The sequence below is a fragment of the Pocillopora verrucosa genome, chromosome 13 (genome assembly GCF_036669915.1).
Source record: "Pocillopora verrucosa isolate sample1 chromosome 13, ASM3666991v2, whole genome shotgun sequence".
NCBI classification, from domain to species: Eukaryota; Metazoa; Cnidaria; class Anthozoa; order Scleractinia; family Pocilloporidae; genus Pocillopora; species Pocillopora verrucosa.
The window spans coordinates 7,438,924-7,457,055 of record NC_089324.1 but is presented as its reverse complement, the minus strand read 5'-3'; the positions used below and the strand labels follow the sequence as shown (position 1 = coordinate 7,457,055).

Here is an 18,132-nt window from a genome sequence, read left to right as displayed (position 1 = left end):
TGAGCCAGTCGCAATCGGTTTTAAAAAAGCATCTTAGTGGTGTCTGTTTTCTGGATAATTTTCGTCACTCAGTAAAAATTTACACGCTCGACGCATTTCAAATAGCTTTTACTTCATACCTTATCTCCTTCTATGAAAGTAGCGACCTCTTCCGAACTTCCAAAATAGGGAACCTGGGAAGCCAGTTTCTCTTCCAGTTCTTCAAACCGAGAAGTGAATTCTTCAAACACTTTTTGATACTCATTTAGTGGCTTCAGACCCTGTTCTGCGTTGCTTTCAGACATCCTCGCCTTCTCGAACAGTTCATTCCATCGCTCTCTCAAACTGCACAACTTTGCTTTGAAGTGCATCGTTCCCGCATCATTCACACCTTCGGAAAGCTTGCGGGCTTCTTCCTGGAAGACGGTGAAACTTTGCCGACGTTGAAATAATTCATTTGATACTCCCTGTCAAGAGGAAAGAAAACAAGAAAAGAAAAACAAAGACTTTTTTAGGTCTTTCAATTGAAACGTGCAGATGCTAAGAAGATGAATAAATGACTAAAATAATAACCACTCTTTAGGTGTATTCATAAACTACAGGTATGTGGTAACATAGAGTGATGACGCGTGACCTCTTCATAGTTCCGTCAGAATAAAAATTTCGAAGCTCCTCATGATTTAGAAGGTACATTATCTCCTCCTACCTTGACTTGAGCAAGCCATTCCTGTGACACTCTGCTGTCTTTGCGACTCCTTTCCAAACGGGAATCCACCTTGTCCATGTACTCCTCAAATTTGTCCATCTGTTCCTGAAACCCTTCCCACTGTTTGGCTTTGTTGTCCAGGTTTTCATGAAAAGCTGCTATTTCGTCGAAGAGTGACTTTTTAAGTGATGAAATGCTGTTCAGTTGGTCCTCGATTCTCGCTTTGCAATCCTCACTGGCTTTCATTTTGATCGTAGTTCCGAGAGAAAAAATGAAGTTGAATTCCGCTAATTGAGTTTGGAGATCTCGTTGAAAGTCCTACAAGATAAATAAGAAGACACGCAAGCCGCAGTTTGATGGCTCTTAGTAAACAAAACAAAAAACCTTTAGATTTTGTTTTTAGTCTGTCTGTTTGGTTATGTGCCTATCTTTCGCTTTGCTTATTTAGTATAAAATGCACGACCTGGAGAAAATGTGCTAAGGAATAATGTTTTTGCCATGCTATTTCATAATGAAATTTCATTTCTTTTTTAATCATGTATCGGAGTTCGAATACCATGGAACGTTTTCTCGGAATAAACAAAACATTCCCTCTTTTAAGCAAATGTTGAATAATTTCTTTAGAATGTGTTCAATAAAAATAATCATCCAATCGTTTTCGTTGGATGTGAGATAGTTGCACCTAACTGTGCGCGCTTTACAATCGTATCCACATGGTGTAATTGCCTCGCACGTGTTCGTGACTCGATTTCGTTGTCTTATAAATATGCGGTTAAATAACATCTAAAAGAGTTTAGTTATCCGAACGTTTTCCATTTTGACGGGTGCATTTCCCATCACCTGCTCAATTGTTCGGTGGCCAGGATCACCACACTCGGGGAGCAGTCTCACGTATCCTCAACTTATCAATGCTTTTTATTCGTTTTTCTTCTCCAGCAACTCACATTTAGTTGAAACTCTTATACGAGTTGGTGTGTTCATCTTTTTTTTAAATTTTCATACCTGAATTTCTTGCTTCTGTTCTTCAACTGTCTCGATCCCAGTGACAATCAATGTCTTCCTTCGCATAAGTTCCACTTCCCCATTGGCGAGAGCCTCTTTAAAGCTCTCCAAAGCCGCATTATAGCGGGTCCAGTTCTTCAACGCAGTCTCCAATTCCTCGTTCCTCTGTTGACAGTCATGGGATACCTCTCTTGAGAGAGATTCCAGCCTAGCCACATTGGCCTGCACCATATCCAGAACGCCATCCACTTGACTGAGTTCTTTGCCTTTGGCGATCTCCTCTTCGATTTGGGTTTGGTGAGAGTCTAAAGATTTGATAATGTCCTGCGGCATGAAGATAAATTTTATTAAATCTTTTGCTCACAACTTCCGGAGCCATACCATACACGGTATGAAGGCATTAAAATTTTTCCCAGAGTGAATGCTTATTCATCCCAGGTCAACCCAACAGGTTTCTCTGATAGCTCGATCATATCGTGTAATCTTTAAATAGCAAGGGACACTGTGAGCTTCTAGTGTGCTTTAAAAGAAAGCGCTAATCGCTAGACAGGCAGCGCAACCCGAGATTCGAATTTAGCAACACCAAGTCAAGATTTACCCAAGAGAGTTACATTTTCAAGGCAAAAATTCGAAATGACAGATACTATTCGTGACAATGAGAGAGATGTGTTCGACAGTATTTGACTGGTTCCACGGATTCAAAGATCAAAGATCTCTTTACATTTTCAGGACCCCCTGCAAACGTTTTATCTACTTTATTATTTCAGTTACTTTCCCTCTCATCGTTATTTCTTTATTCCTACTTATTCCTGGTCCCATAATAGCCCCGAGGAAGTGACATTCTACGACCCAGACTCCTCACCTTAATATTCTCAAGTTCGTTCTCTGCATCCACTACGCCATCAACACAAAACTCAACCTCGAGGCGACTTTTTACCTCCTTGAGAAACGTGATATGTTTTTGAGTACACTGCTGATGTTCAAAGCACCGGAGCATGGTAGAGAGTCTGTTACTTTTGTCACGCACGGTAGGTAACGAAGCATGTACTCGCCGTGTAACGCCTTGAACCTCATCGGTGAACCCTTGATTATTCGAGGATCTCCCAAGATTTTGTGACAGCTCATTCAGTCTTTGTAGTGATTGAATTTTTTCGTCAATTTCAGACGAGAGAGCCTGCGCACACAAAGGAAATGTAACGTCTTCTATCAGTATCAACATATCACCAAGCAAACAGATGCGGAGACAAAGACAAAGCATCAATTTCCATTTAAAAAAAAAAGTTGAGCAGTTAGGAGAGCTCAATACCAATCCAAACCTGGCAATTAAACTTATAGCCGTGCTGAGTCGCCATTCGGGCTGAGGTGAATTTACAGCAGAATTTGTCGTTGTCAGGGACCGCGCAGCAAGTTTTCGAGTGGGGGGCTAAAGAAGAATGCGTAAAGGAAAATTTTTTTGTTAAATTATTTTTTGTTTAATTTATTTTTATTCTTGCAAAAAAGTGGGGGGGCTAAAGCCCCCCCCAGCCCCTCCCTCTGCGCGGTCCCTGGTTGTATGATACTGGCGCATCATCATACTCGAAATAAGTTTATCAATCCAATGAAAGTTAAGCAACAGATTGAATTTTTTTCAAGGAGTTTTGCGACTTAAACTGTTTCTCCGACAAAAAAGAAAAAACTGTGCAACAAATAGAAGGTTTCGAGACATTACTGGCAGATTTTTAATTGAATATCGCCTCACATAGTCTGCAAGTTTAGGGCAGATAGCGTGAGCTCATGTGCAGTCAATGGCTCTCACATCAACACTAATTAACACCGATTTGTGCTTATTGCTTAACTGTAAAGCTGATCAATAAATTCACAGGCCTGACGCGACCCTAATTTATGCGGGCTGTTGTGTATTCTGCAGTACGAGAACAAAAGAGCGTGGCCTTCCGCACTTTTTAGGATGTAACATTATACCTTATAAAGATCATTTTCCATTAAGAAATAATGAGACTTATTCCTAATATTCCTATTCCTAATGTTTCCTAATAAAATTCATTTGCTCATCTCATTTCTTTCCACCATGAGGCTTAAACTAACCTGAAATTTCTCCATGAGAGGTTGAAATTCACTGTAATCTTCCACGCATTCCAAGGCTTCACAGGCTTCTTCTACCTTGTCTACCCAATCCGTCAGTAACCGTAGATTCTCCTTGTATTCAGAGTAGGCATCTGCCATAACCTGGACCTTGGGGTGCAGTTCTTTGATCTTGCCCTGCACATCTTCCCAGCTAGATCGAAGTTGTTGCATTATTGCCTCAAACTGATCCTCTTCTTGTGGGGACTTCACCTTGGACTTAGTTTCCTGAAGGTTATCGAAGTCTTCCTCGATGCGACGAAAAGCTTCTGGGGAAGACAGCACTCGCTGAAAGGACGAAAATGCGTTACAAAAATTACGTGAACAGTTTAAGTTGAACTCTGGAACTAATAAGTCCGCTACCCCCAAAAAGGCTTCGATGTCAACTCCCTATTAAGTTCTTCGTAATTTTTTCACAGAGTTTGGAACATTCTTAAGATTGCGTTGCGTTTTTCAGAGCTATCATTTGCAAAAAAAAGTTTCCTTGGCGATGTCCCTATTCAGACAATTTTTTTTAAAGGCAGCTTCTTCCTCAAGGAAAACTGTAAAGACAAAAACTTCTAGGGACTACTTTTTTGCATAAAGAGGATATATACATGATATCCAAATACTGTTCTATGTAAGAATAAAAACACGCAAAACTTCCAGAATTGTTCCTTGCAAAAAAGACCAAAAAGCTTATGGACTTAATCTCACCGAAAAATTTAACTTAAAGGAAATATTTACCTGGTAACGCTCATGAAGGTCCGCAGTGTAGCCTTGGCTGCTAAATTGTTCATTCACTTCAGCCCACTCTTTATCAAGAGCCTGAATGTTCCTATCTAAAGATGATCGTAACTCCTCAACATGGCCTCTTACCATTCGCGATTTCTCGCGATTGTACACTTCACCCCACTCCTGTGTGATAAAGGAAGCTTCACCCTCCAAACGTCGCTTGACTTGTTCATTGGGAATGATGGTTCGGAGTTGTTCATGTGTTTTTAAAAGGTCTTCGTATGTTGCCTGTGCGTCTTCTAGCTCGTCGTGTGATGCCTGTTAAGGAAGAAAATATAATAATCTGTTTCAGTCATAAAAAAACAAAGATACCTTTTTTCATATTCATAGCCTCGATTTCATCAATTGCTGCACATATATCATTTCGAAATTTACATTTTGTTTTCTTTAAAAGTCCTGGCGGACTTGGATTACCTTCGATAAATCTGCTTCCAGAGTCCACGACCGCATTTTTTTGGCGTCCTCTTCAAACTGTTTCAACAGCTTATAACATTCTTCTAGATTTTGAGAATGTGTTTCTCTTCCCCCTTGCACTATTTTCCACTTAGTGTTGAGGGAATGAAGTTTCTCTTGTGGCTTTGAGAAGTCAACATTTTCGGCCACAGAGTTTCGAAGCTGGAGGTACAGGTGGTTTCTGGACTCCACATAGTTACTATGCTGGTCAATGTCTTCGAAGAGTTCCTACGTGCAAAAAAAAGAAATTGTATTCATATTAAGTGTAAGATGATGGGGTTCGGTTGTTTATCCAAAGTCGCCAGGAACACAAGTTATCAAATGCCCCGAAGAAAAAGAGAATGGAAAGGTTATGGTTATTCGCTTTGCTTGGAGCGTGAAATAATCCTCCACGAATAATGAGACCCGACACCTCTAAATTTCGCGGTCCAGTACTCAGTAACTCAGATTCTCCCGATTGGATAGCCGTATAAAGTTCATTAAAAGAAGAACATCTTTCTTGTCATAACGATCGAGCTTAACACTCAGCATCTTGGTCCTCCGATTTTGAACACGTTTCCACAGGACAAGAATTTTTGCTCTCTCAAAACAATAGTGTCTGGCTTTCTTTCTTTAGAGCTTGGAGAATTGTGTTTTTCTCTAACCGTTCCCTGACCTATGACGGCCATTTTGTAACGCTTACACGATTTTCCGTTTGCTTTTCATACTTCACGGTACAATTCCATTTCACCTTAAAAATTGTCAAGCAAACTCAAAGCAAACTGAATCACTACGAGGATGGTTACGGATGAAGAAGCTTAGCTTGGATTTTGAAAAGCGAACTTGAATCATTCCGGATACTATATGATCTATAAACATGGGACTAAAGGTGACTTAGCACTCCACCAACCGTATGTCTTCCAAGTTCTCTTCCGACTTCCTCCAAAGTGCTCACATTTTTATACGCTTCCAACCCCACCACTGCTTCATCCAACCATTTTAATTCGTCATCGAAACCAGTTTCAAAGAGTTCCAGCTGGGGTAGGATCTGCTTCAATGTGTGATACCTGAAAACACCCAGAACCAAACAATGTTCCGAGTCAAATAAATGTTTCAAATTTGCTGTGACCACGACGAAAAGCTTTCATACATGTGAACTTTTCGTTTAATGTACTTTTTTTTGAAGAAGAAGAAGAATGCAGTGTCATCAAAAAAGATTTCAAAATCTCAAAAAAATATTTACACGCACTTTTGTGGACTTACGCGCGATCGAGAAGCATGTAAGGTTTCAGAAGACGCAAGGGGTACTATACATTGATGGTTTTTACTTCGATCACACAATATGGACGCTGAGGTGCATTCTGAACAAAATATTCACTTTGCACATTAAGACTAAAGAAGGTTCACTGTTAACTCACCTATGGGGAACTGAAGCTTTAATTTTATCAAATCTTCTGTTGATGTTCGACAGAGTTGCATTTATGGAGGAAGCCATATCTGTTTTGAAGTCTTTGAGTATGCCTTTAGTGAGTCTGTTTAACGAGTTCACATTTGACTCACATTCTCCGATTTCTCTCTGTGTCACCTAAAGCCATGAGAAACAGAGGATATTTCATGGCCGCGCGCGGTTATCAATTTTATGGACATCAGAAGATAAATTCGTATCCAAAAGCAGGAACACATTGTCCTTTTTAGCTATAGATATCAGTTACATATTTAAATCAAAGACAATTTAAAGAGCACGAGTTTGTCACTTGTAGTAAAACGAGTTGGTGCCCCTCCCTTTACCGGTTCACCCCCAAATCTTTCAATTAGTTGGAGCAAAACCTCCAGATTCACCCAACTATAGCCCTATGCCGAGAGTTTTTCAAGAACATATCGATAACCCAGGCAAGGGTTCACGCCGACACCTTCACATGCAAAGTACATTTTATTTAACGCCTGTCCACGGTTCTCTCGCACCCCAACAAAAAACAAACATACGACCAAAACAGAGGCCAAAAAACAAGCATTACCTCAAGTCTGTGAGTCCGTTCTCTGACGGCCTCATATGTCCCCTCTACAGCAGAAGACACAAAAAGCTCGGCGTCGTAAATCCAGTCCATCACCCCGTCGACTGTTTCTTCGAACCGCTCCAGTTTAGAGTTACGCTTGTCGCATTTCATGATTCGCGAATTTCGTCTGATGATCCGGTTTAGACGTCGATCCATGTCACGGAGCCTCTGGTTTATTTCAATTTTTACCCGGTCTTGGCAGTACACTGTGATTGTTTTACTACAATCCTGCACCGTTGACGCGTCTGCTTGAATTTTCTCGATATCTTTCAAGTATTCCTATAGTTTAGAATGATGAGAAGTTCCATGAAAATGTTCGCATAGTTGGCTTTAAAATTCATGACCAGGGCGAATTAAAATCGCTTTCAGTCGATTTCCCTGAACTGATTCTCTCGTTTTATGTAAAAGTCTTGGAGGCAAGGCATAAACTATAAAATATACTACTTTAGAGTAACCCAGGTCATTAACCTACATGCTATGAGAACAAAACAAGTCGCTTTCCTTCGGTTCCTTGTTCTAACTGCTGCTGTTCTAACTGCTACCTTCCATGAAAATAGTCTAATGCACAAATCTTAGGACTTCGCTATTCCGCACGATGTTACATAAGGTACGCACCTTACAAGCTTTGAGAGTTCCGTTTGTGATTAGCGTTTCAGCATCCTCCATCCATTTGCAAACAGACTCAATCAACGTATCGAACGTTTTCCACTTCTTGTTAACATCTTCAAGGTGTCTATGTCGCGAACTGGCCTCTTCCATGATCTTATCCACCTGTTGATCTACGTTCCATACCAGGCTTTTGACTTCCGTCGTGCGCGACTCGGGAAGGATGTTCATGTACGCCTCGGCAGTGTGATGAAGATCTCGCCGATGTTTCTTGCATTTCTTGAGGATGTTTTTGTCGACAAAAAACATCTGTAGAGAGAGAAAAGGGGATTTTTTTCATGAGAAGCCTAGGAACTTCGACAAAATGGTGGTTTATTTGATAGCTTTGGGATCGTCAATTAATTCTTCCACTCTCGTCTGTGATAAGGTTTGAATTCCCTAGCTCTCCGCACAGACAGCTCATGGGAATTAGGAAAATTATCAAAAGTAGGATGCAGTATGCCCTTAGAATATGACACCATGCTCTCGAGACAATGAAATGTGTCTTCACCAGTTAGCTTTCACATCTTGAAAGGGTTGGAAAACGTCAACTGGCGAGATGCCGCTTTAGCAAACTGTCATGGCAAAATCAGCAAATAGTTCGAAAGACTAGTTGTTGTGAAGACCACATCTTAACAATTTTAACGTAATTTTGGGAAGGAATTATCCTTACAGCTTCTAAGTAGTTCTCCTTACAAACACAATCGAGTACTATGTAACGAAGTAAGGAGGATTTGTCTCTTAACTTCGGGGCAGTAATCTCCTTAACTCACCGTGTATTCTTTCAGAGCCTTCTCCACGTGACCCTGCGAGGCGTACTTGATTGGTTGACAGTTCATTTGCTTCCGTCCAGCATCAAGCTGTCCTAAGATTTTCGACCTGGATTTCTCATAAGCGAGCCTCAACAACCTGTCAGCGGACTTCTCTTGGACTGCTTTGATGCGCATGTCGACTTCTTTCAGTAAAGATGCGTCCACCATAACATCGTCGTCGACGCCAGATTGAAGAATTGCATCCAGGCCCTTGCAGTGTTCATCTAAGTCCTTGAAGAAAGTCTGGATAGAAATAAGACAAGGCCGGTTACTCATCACAAACAAATAGCCACCGAGGAAGTCAGATTATTGCTTATCATTTCTACGTCCGTTAAAAACCCCTTAAGGCCTAGGTCCCCTAAGCAAAACCTCACCAATTAAGGGGAGGATTAAAATTTAGCGCAATTGTCTACGCTCGATTTCAAAATCACTGACACCTTAAAAGCGTTTACAATGAACGGTGAGACCTTACGGCCTTGAAGGTCAAATAAAGATGAAAACTGCCATAATTTGCACGAAAGCTATCAAAGCTTTCTTGAAAGAAAGGATCATCATAGAAAAATATTTTTTAAAAGTAAATAGTGAGAGAGGTGAACCACTAATTATGTAGCTTCCCATGATGCCGTTGGGTCTCAACGCTTTTGCATTCGAGTGTATATTCTATACGTGAACTTGGTAGCCTCGAGCACGAATTCTATCATCAAGAAATCACAAAAAAGGCATAGTGTCTCATCTTGGAAGCTCGCCATACTGCTCAGAACAAGAACTTAAACGAAATGTGAACGCAGGACATGTTAATGAATGTGTTACCAGTCCCAACCGTTACCAGTTCGTCCAGCCCTTAACCCTTTACACCCTAACATCAGTAGGCATATTCTCCATACTGTTCTCTATACATTTCCTAGGTTCTAACGAGGAGAATTTGTACAACCATAGAGAGCTTCGTTAGTTTCTGATCATTTCCTTTATTCTCGTGACTTAAACATTTGATTCAAGGTATAGATTGTGAAGAGAAATTAGAACCTTGTCACTCTTAGTAATTAAAGAGTGAAGCAAATTTTTGATAAAACTACCTCGCAGACGATCAATGTCATCAATGTCACTCAAGAAAGCTGTCGAATAAAAATCGTCCTATTCTTTTTCCAAATATACGAAAGAAAGACCCTCAAGCCACCTATTAAGGCTAACCTCGTGCTGCTTCAGTAGAAATTTTGCGGGAACCTCGCAAAGCCAGCTCTCGTCCGATTCATAATAGTTAAGAAGGGCCTCGGCTTCGTGTAACCACAACAGCAGGTTACCAAGCTTGCCATCTTTCTTCACGTAACGTCCTACTTCCCAGATCCTCTCTTCCAACACGGTTACTTTCTGTTTGACTATTTCCCACTTTGTGACCAGCACCTTAAGTTTGTCTTCAGCAAGGGTGAACTCGGGGTATTTTTTCTCTACAATCCGACTAATGTGATACTCACGGCGCTGAATTTGCTGTCGAAAGATTTGTATCTGTTTCTGTTGAAGAAATAAAACATTCTAAATGATAATGCCTTCCAAGTTAAGAACTTCATTGTAAAATCCCTCCAAACTATAAACTTTTCCTCAAGAGGAATTACTGTACCGGAAGTTAAACTTTTAATCTTGGATCAATACGAACTGCCTTTCTGACAAAGGTCAAGCAGTGGGTTTCTACATACATTAGAATTATGTGGGAATGTAGCGCGACTCATTTCTCCACTTACACATTTCGCGGAAAGCTGGGTGTCCCAAAGTGCGTGGCTTCATGTGCGTGACCAAGAGAAAACAATGGTCCCCTAATTATCTCTTAGCGTGACCCAATGTAACGACCCAGCAGAATTACGTTATTTATCACAAAAACAATCCATGGATAACTTCTTTCAAATTTCTTATTTACGTAACCTGAACTTTTTACAGTTTTCCTTTTGTATAAATTGGTAAGCGACAAACATTCCAAGCTATTAAGCAGTTAAGAGAATCTGTGTTAACATTTAATCGTGGTATGACGACTACAACTTGTGTCAAAATAACACAGTGATTAACGGTTATCATAATAAAATTGGCTACAAGCCTATCGCCTGATCAGCATCAATGCCCTCGATGTATGCAGCGATTGCCGTTGCATTGTAGTCGAAACGATGTCCATAACAACAAAAATATCTATGTATAATCGGTGTTTTACGGTGAACAACTTAAGCGGCAAAGTGATCGTTGTCGGTATCTTTCGCCTTTTTTGCAAGCAAACAATCAGCAGAAAGAGAGCTCTGGATTTCAATCTAACCCTCAATTAACAAGTGCAGTCACGACTTCAAGTGGCCCGTATAACTTTCCTGATAATTTTGCCATAAGTTTGCCATTGCCCTCTGGTTATGTAACGAAGGTAGATTTTTGAAAAGGAAAACAAAAAAAAGACGCTGGAACATTCCGTACATTCACATCCACTACATTCAAATTTTAATACCATGACGAGCGTTTTCGTAAAGCGCCTTTCTCTTCGGAAAATTCATTCGGGTTTGTGTGAAAGTAGGAATACCGTTACGTTTTGAAATTTGTCTGGTCAAGTGGAGTGAAGACGGAGCTTCGCTCTTCACTTGATTAAGTAGGTTGTTTAAATGTTCCTCGTTGACTAAGTAAGTTATTTAACGTACCTCGAGAGTGTTTGTCGACAAATTATCGCAACAGCGACGTGCAGCGATCCAGTAACCAGAAGTCAGAGCGCCATGTTCGTAAAAAGTAAATGTGCCCAGAAAAACGTACATTGAACGACGACGATCGTAATTTTGAGTCATAAAGGCAGCTTACAGCAGGCTCATTGTCGTTTTCTTCGATGTTAGTGCATAAATGGTCGAAGATTTTATCAATGCAAATTACGTGAAAAGATAAGTCGCAATTGTTTTTCTAAGTTTTTACCTATTGTGTGAGTAAAATAGCTTGAAATTAAACAATGGATTAACAGTTGCTTAGACACATCACTCAACAGAAAAACATTAAAAAGCGACGCTAAAGGTGGAAAATTGCAAGCGTTGTTTTTGGTAATTATAGCTCTGTTAAACGGATCAGTGATTACAGATACTACGCTTGAGTGAATGCATGAAATGCTGCACATTTTAAATCCTAAACAAGCTGACTGATACGAATTTCAAATTTCTTCACAAAAGGAAAGCAGTAAAAAATGAACAAAAAGCCCTGATCTTTCTGTCTGTATGCTACGGATTGGTTATCACATATAAAAGTGTTATTTTCCAGTACCAGTGTGAAATAAAATAAATGGAAAATGTCTTCCATACAATTCGTTGGGGCCTGGAAAAGGGTCATGTGGTAGACAGTTGTTTTTGTGGTGTCTGCCTCTGAATTGACCTTTTCTACTCACCCACGAAATTTCAAATTGTATTGTATAGTCATTAGTCTTATCTTTAAATCTTGTCGAACGGTGTAATTCTTTACTTTTTCATGATGTGCCTGAATAGTTTTGTTAAGATTTCAGTAAAGGTCAGGTTCGGGCGGTCAGCTTGGTAAAATTACCGCTGGAGTGTGACAAAGCCGAACCGTTTGGCTCACGTAATCACAAATGATGTAGTTCGTCACGTTTTGACTGCATCATCCTTGTAAGGGGGATACGGTCAATCGCCTACGCGTCACGTCATAAATTTCAAATCGCCAGATAGATAATTGATTATGTTTGATTTAAGTTCTGTTAAAGGTCAATAATGCGAAGAGATAATTTCACTGTGTTTTCTATATGTTCGTGTCCTCAAAATTTGTGTTTCACTGCCACCCAACGTAAAACCCACAGAAAAATTGACATTTGTGTGACTGTGTAATAAATCGAATAATCGACAACATTTGATCTATGATTATGGTTGGTTACCTGACAGAAAACCAGAGCTAAGTGCACAAATGTTAGAAAGAACTTCAAGACAACTCAACAAAAATTGCGCTGAGGGAGGGGATGGACCACATTGAACAGACTACCAACTCAGCGTATGCCACTAAAAGCTTGATTAGACAGAACCGTGAGTCACGTATGCTTATAGATGTCAGAATTAAATTGATCAGATGATTGCTTCGTAAGACAGAGGTGCACTGATAACTTCTTCACCCATTTACTTACGATCCGACAGGATGTTGGCGATTGTTATCAGAATCTCGGCAAAAACTGCATCGAGCATGCCATCTAAATGCAAGTGGAAGATTCACCCTTCACTGTAGGAAGGGGCATGGAAATACAATACCAGCCGGTAAGGTAATGAGAACAAAGAAAATTTTTCAACAAGGAGGTATTGCTCGATTGAGCTGCTCTAGCATAAAATTCCCAAAGCTGAAATTATAAGAATGTATGAAAGACAGAGAGGAAAATAGTAATGAGATCTTTAGAGTAAAAGGGTATGATAAGATAACCATGCAGTTTCTGTTAACATCTAAATCAACCCTAAGCGTCTTTTTCCCCTTATTTGTTGCTAATTGCGTATGACAGTTCAACACTAAACAACGACAACATCACGGAGCGATATCAACATGAACTTTTTTGCTTGTTTTTTTTGTTTTGTTTTTCTCGTTTTGTTTGAATTATCGTCAACTTAAATGCTGCTAGCTGAGTCAGATGAACATTTCAATCTCACCCCTTTACGTTTCTTTTTGGATTCATCTTCTTCGCCTTCCTCGCTCCATTGTTGTTCCATCAGAGAAGCTCGACTTTCCACATCGTTTAACCAATCTATGATCTCCTTATATTCATGCTCAACGTCTCTCTTTTCGCATCCAACCTCAAACTCGTCACCATCATCCTGAAAACGTAAAGTAGAAAAATGGTTTCGTTTTCATAATGAAAGCCATTCACTATCTTCCGAAGCTACACCTAACCAGTTTTTCCAGTGATATGCATCACCTATCTTTAGCATCAAAAGAAAAAACACAGAGCACTTTTAAGAAAATATACCGACCTCCCACCAATGAAAGATTTAGGTACACCTCTTGTCAAGGGGAAAAGATAAAAAAAAAAAAAAAAAAGAATACCTACAATAGCCTTAACTCTCAGCAACTGATTTTGCTGGCGAAAGACAATTTACAATATTGCAAACCCAACAAGCGAATTTTTTTCCATTTATTGGAAGCGTTCTTGTTGTCCTTGTTATCCTCGATATCTGTGTTCTTTGATGTTCTGTGCCGCACTAAAACTTTATCTACTGCTTGAGTGCAGTTCGTGTGAAAAATTTTAATTAAAATCCCAAATTTACGGAGCACCCTTGACTCTTAGCTACTATTGAAATAAATGTCTAGCTTTCTTTCACTTCTAATAAAGAAATGTGTAAAATTGCGTAACACCCAAGAAAAAAAATTTTTTTTCCTCTTTTATTTGGATTGACAATTCATAGTTCAAATTGAGCGAGTTTTTTTGGGTATTTATTTCCTTAGGTGAAAATATCCTCTCAAAAGGTGACGATAAAGTCATTTCCATGTCTTGGACGCTTCTCAGCGGTCACGCAATTGTGTGATTTAAAGCGTGAGGTATTTCCTTGAGCTTATCGCTTCGGTTGAGTAAGGAAACTAATTTCAGGAAAATTAAATATAAGATGTGAAATTGGAAGAAGTTTTGCTTGATGTGTAAAAAACACATGCGATAGAATGCGTATTTTATCACTATAACAAGATTTTCCTTAAACGTTGCAAGTGTAGAAAACCTTTCGCCATTTAAACGACATAAGAAAAACAACAGTGCGGTAGGAAGCTCTATACCGAGGCTTCTGAGCGTAACTAATGTCCTCTTGTTGTTCGCAGTTTATCCCATTGTACGAGTACACATAATACTAGACTAGTGTAACAATAAAACTCCCAACACTCCTTACCATGGCGATACTTTCTGATAAGGTAATCATGGAGAAATCTTTTCCTTTCCTTGACTAGAGCGTTTTCTGTTCGTTTGTTTCTTAAACGTTCAAGAGCTTTTAGACCTTTTACAGCAGAAAGACGCTGATGATAATGCGTTTTAAACATGAGTGGCTGATACTAAACTCAAGCGAGGAAAAATTACACGTTCACTTCGATCAATCGCTACGCTTGAACTTTGTTCGTGAAAGATGATTGCTGATAGTGACACGAAAACAGACACTACCTCAAACCTACCTAACCCTTGACACAGCGTTGTTTTCAGGCCAGATTTCTCCTGGGAATTCTTTAAGAAGATTAAATTCCGTTGCATTGTTCTTAAGTATCCTCCAAAGTAATTGGAAAACTGGTTACAATGGTGCGTACCTTGCACACGAGGTACGCTGTGTTGTACATCGGCGAAAATGGAAAACAACAACAAAGGCTAACAAAAGAGATCGTATCGGTTTCATTCGCAAAAACACGATCTATCAAACAATACGTCAAAATTCACCTGCTGATCAAATTGTGCTCTTTCATCCAGAAAATTAATTTTTGACGGGGACTTAAGAAGCATTTGTACACAGGATTATCTTAGAGTCACAAAGTTTCAAGCAAATTTAGAAAACAGTTTTTATGAAAAGCGCACCTGTCTAAGTTTACTTCAAGGGCAGAGTCGTGAACCCTTAAAACAGATAAAGAAAACATGGAACTTAAACAATCGTTTTAACGTCAAAACATGAGAAAAAACTTTCGCCACACAAAACTAAGTGGTTAAAAACCTTTCTTCAGCAAGTATAAAAGTTTCATTAACCAATCTTGAGACTAGCATGTCTACTCCAAAACCACACTAGCTGGATTACTAAACTTAATTACAATTAACTCGTTACCTAGAGCATGCGAAAAAAGTAAGAAAAAAAACCTCGTTCTTAATCAGAAGCTCATGCTTGACGTCACGCCACATGGTAAACAAATTGTCCTCCTTGGGTAACCACCATCCTTTGCAGTTTCGATGATTTTGAGAAATTTTTGCTGGAGAGAACTTTAATGCCAAAGAAATAATTGCGGAAATCGGGAATCAAACCAATTGAGCAAACAAGCAGAACAAAAACCACCACCTATAGTAACGGAAAGCGATCATAGTCTAAGTAGAGCGGCAACGAACCATCTCTGGAAGTTTAAGATTTTAAAAAACTGTAGCACAAGCTACTGACAACCGTCGATAGACCCTGGAGTGCTATCAATAAACACTTAGGACTTTGAATCATTTCCTCGTGATGTACGCAATCTACACTTACGCTGTAAACTGACAGGGCAGTCAGTAAGTGTTGAAGCCTGCACTGCTTGGGACTAAGAGGGCAATTAGAAACGAGTTGCGGTATCCAAGGATGGAACCCTATACGACAAGATTTACTTGCTGCATCTCAAAAGCTGAAATTGGTAAGTAATTATAATATAGATTATACTATTGGGCCATAGTATGACAGTTCAGGGTAGAAGAGTAATCAGATGTAGCTTGTACACCGCATCACTATGATGGTAAGGACGATGGACTTACAGCTCGCTTTTGTATCGATATCAGTCTTACGTTAAAAAAAAAATGTTAATGTTATATGCTTGTGTGTATTGGTTGTTCGCTATCGTTTTTTGAATTTGTCACTTCTAGAACCACGGTTCATAACCTGCTTGAAACTAAATGTACTTTTACTGAAATGCTTAACCTAAGTACTCCAAATTCAACTGCTCTTAAAACAATTAAGAAGTTATATCGTTTATGTCAGTATTTGGGCGGAAAGTATATATATTTTGTGTTTTTACTGTGACGACCCTAATAAAAGTGTATTAAAAAGAAGCGAAAAATTAGCCTACTAAAATAGTTTGTACAATACTTCATATGTAAACATTTCTTACTCTTTGCTATTCTCTGTACGGCACAGATGTTGATAAAAAAATTTCCATACCTTCGCTACAGAATTATACTGCTGTCCACAGCAAAAGCAATGAGGGCAACATTACAAATTATTCCAAGAAGTTGTCGCACATAAATTGTAAAAAATACTCAACAGTTTGTTCGATGTATGTGTAAGGTCATGGCAGCTTTGTTTCAGTCTGTTCCCGGAAACTACATCTTATACAATAGAATGACAGTGTAAAGATTAGGTCGCTGAAATTGAGTTTCCCGTTCAATTATTTTTCAGTCTGTCCTTACCTTAATATTCAAACGACAAGATGAAGGTTCTTACAGTTTAACTGTTTTAACGGTGTTTGATCACATCTCGCTTTTCTTCCATATTTACTTTAAAATAATCAGAAATATTTTCAATCTTTCAGACAAGAAACGAAAGTCAAAACTCGATAGGCAATCGTCACTTCATTGACGATTAATTTGCATCGTAAATTTAACCAAAAATTCATTATGTCCTTAATACTTCAGTATATATTCTTACGGTAAAAGAGCCAGCCTTTAAAATTAATCGCGACTTCTTTTAAAAAATAGGTAACTGAAATAAAGTACCCTTTCAAAGCTATGTATAAATTAAAGTTGAACTCTAAAATTTACATTTCTACCAAAATTTTTAATGCGTTACTGTCATTCTCACCTTCGAATTTCCATTTCCATTTGATAAATCTCTATTTCCTTATGTCGGAGGAAAAGCAATCACAGAAACAGTTAAAAACCTATATATCTTACACAAGAGTCCTTATCTGATGAGTTAATACCCACCTCTGAATATAAAATGCAAACCAAATACTAATGTCAACATTATCCTGACGAAGGAGCCATCTTGGTTTTGATATTGTACTCGATACATGAATATTCATCAGGCTTAAGTCTGAACATCTGTCTAGCGGAGAAAATTATTGAAGACAAAAAAGGAACAGATGACAGAGCTTAGACGAAAATGTCAATTCAATGAATTCTACATTTTATAGCTCAAATGTTTTTTCTCTCGGCGATATCTTGAATAACGTTCAATAGACGACAGAAGATCCTCAATTAATCTTTTAAAGTGTTGAACCATTCAAGGATGTTGCCTGAGGCATACTTTTAACCCTATTACCAAAGAACTATACATTAAATATTGTTTCAGCATTTCAAATCGAACGAAATAACTACACCCTTTTAAATCAGCGATGCCTATCGCTGATTTGCCTATCTACAAATGCACAATCTTAAGAAAATATAACTTTAAAACTAAACGATTTTTTTTGCTTGAAAATTTTACACGTCGCTTTGATCTTAAAATTGTTTTCTTCCCAAACCTTGGCCAAAGAAAAACAAAAGGTTTTGTCCTCAACATTGCAACGTCTACATTGGAAATTCACATTTGACATGCGGAAAGACCGAGAAAAAAAAATAGACATGTTACACCACTTAATGACACTTCATTTCTTGCCGGAAGTATAGCGGGACCCTGACTGCCTTTGAATGAAGTCAATCACTTATATATATATATATATATATTTTAATTTCAAAACCTTGTTTAAATTTCCTTTCTCCAATCTAAGAGATAATGTGAACTTTACTTCACAGTTCTTTGTTGAACAAGAGATCAGAAATGATCGTGTAGCGAATTTTGAACTGAAGAACCATTTATACCTCAAATAAATAATATCACAAAAAAATAATTACGATAGCATGCGGAGACTCATCTCTCCAAATTCAAGTTAAATCAACAGCTAATAAATGAACATGCAAGTTTAAGGAATATTCCTTGCCATGGCGACGACTATCCTA

The 18,132-nt window shown here is 38.8% G+C and overlaps 1 protein-coding gene across 2 annotated transcripts in view; it reads right to left on the bottom strand.

The window, feature by feature from the left end:
- LOC131798326 (nesprin-1) overlaps positions 1-18,132 on the bottom strand; it is a 76,639-nt gene that overhangs the window by 48,695 nt on the left and 9,812 nt on the right. Inside the window, exons 1-16 of one of the 2 annotated variants that reach the window (XM_066160395.1) lie at positions 17,119-17,170; positions 16,994-17,031; positions 13,151-13,315; positions 9,711-10,028; positions 8,484-8,765; positions 7,681-7,980; positions 7,027-7,344; positions 6,430-6,596; positions 5,922-6,078; positions 4,994-5,260; positions 4,532-4,837; positions 3,770-4,093; positions 2,550-2,861; positions 1,688-2,011; positions 686-1,003; positions 120-446 (exon numbers count right to left, since the gene is read on the bottom strand). In XM_066160395.1, coding sequence (XP_066016492.1) covers positions 120-446; positions 686-1,003; positions 1,688-2,011; positions 2,550-2,861; positions 3,770-4,093; positions 4,532-4,837; positions 4,994-5,260; positions 5,922-6,078; positions 6,430-6,596; positions 7,027-7,344; positions 7,681-7,980; positions 8,484-8,765; positions 9,711-10,028; positions 13,151-13,315; positions 16,994-17,031; positions 17,119-17,158 — 3,963 coding nt within the window. In that variant the 5' untranslated portion in view covers positions 17,159-17,170. Of the gene's footprint in view, positions 1-119; positions 447-685; positions 1,004-1,687; positions 2,012-2,549; positions 2,862-3,769; positions 4,094-4,531; positions 4,838-4,993; positions 5,261-5,921; positions 6,079-6,429; positions 6,597-7,026; positions 7,345-7,680; positions 7,981-8,483; positions 8,766-9,710; positions 10,029-13,150; positions 13,316-16,993; positions 17,032-17,118; positions 17,171-18,132 lie in introns of those variants that run through there. The other variant, XM_059115988.2, reaches the window with a different exon arrangement.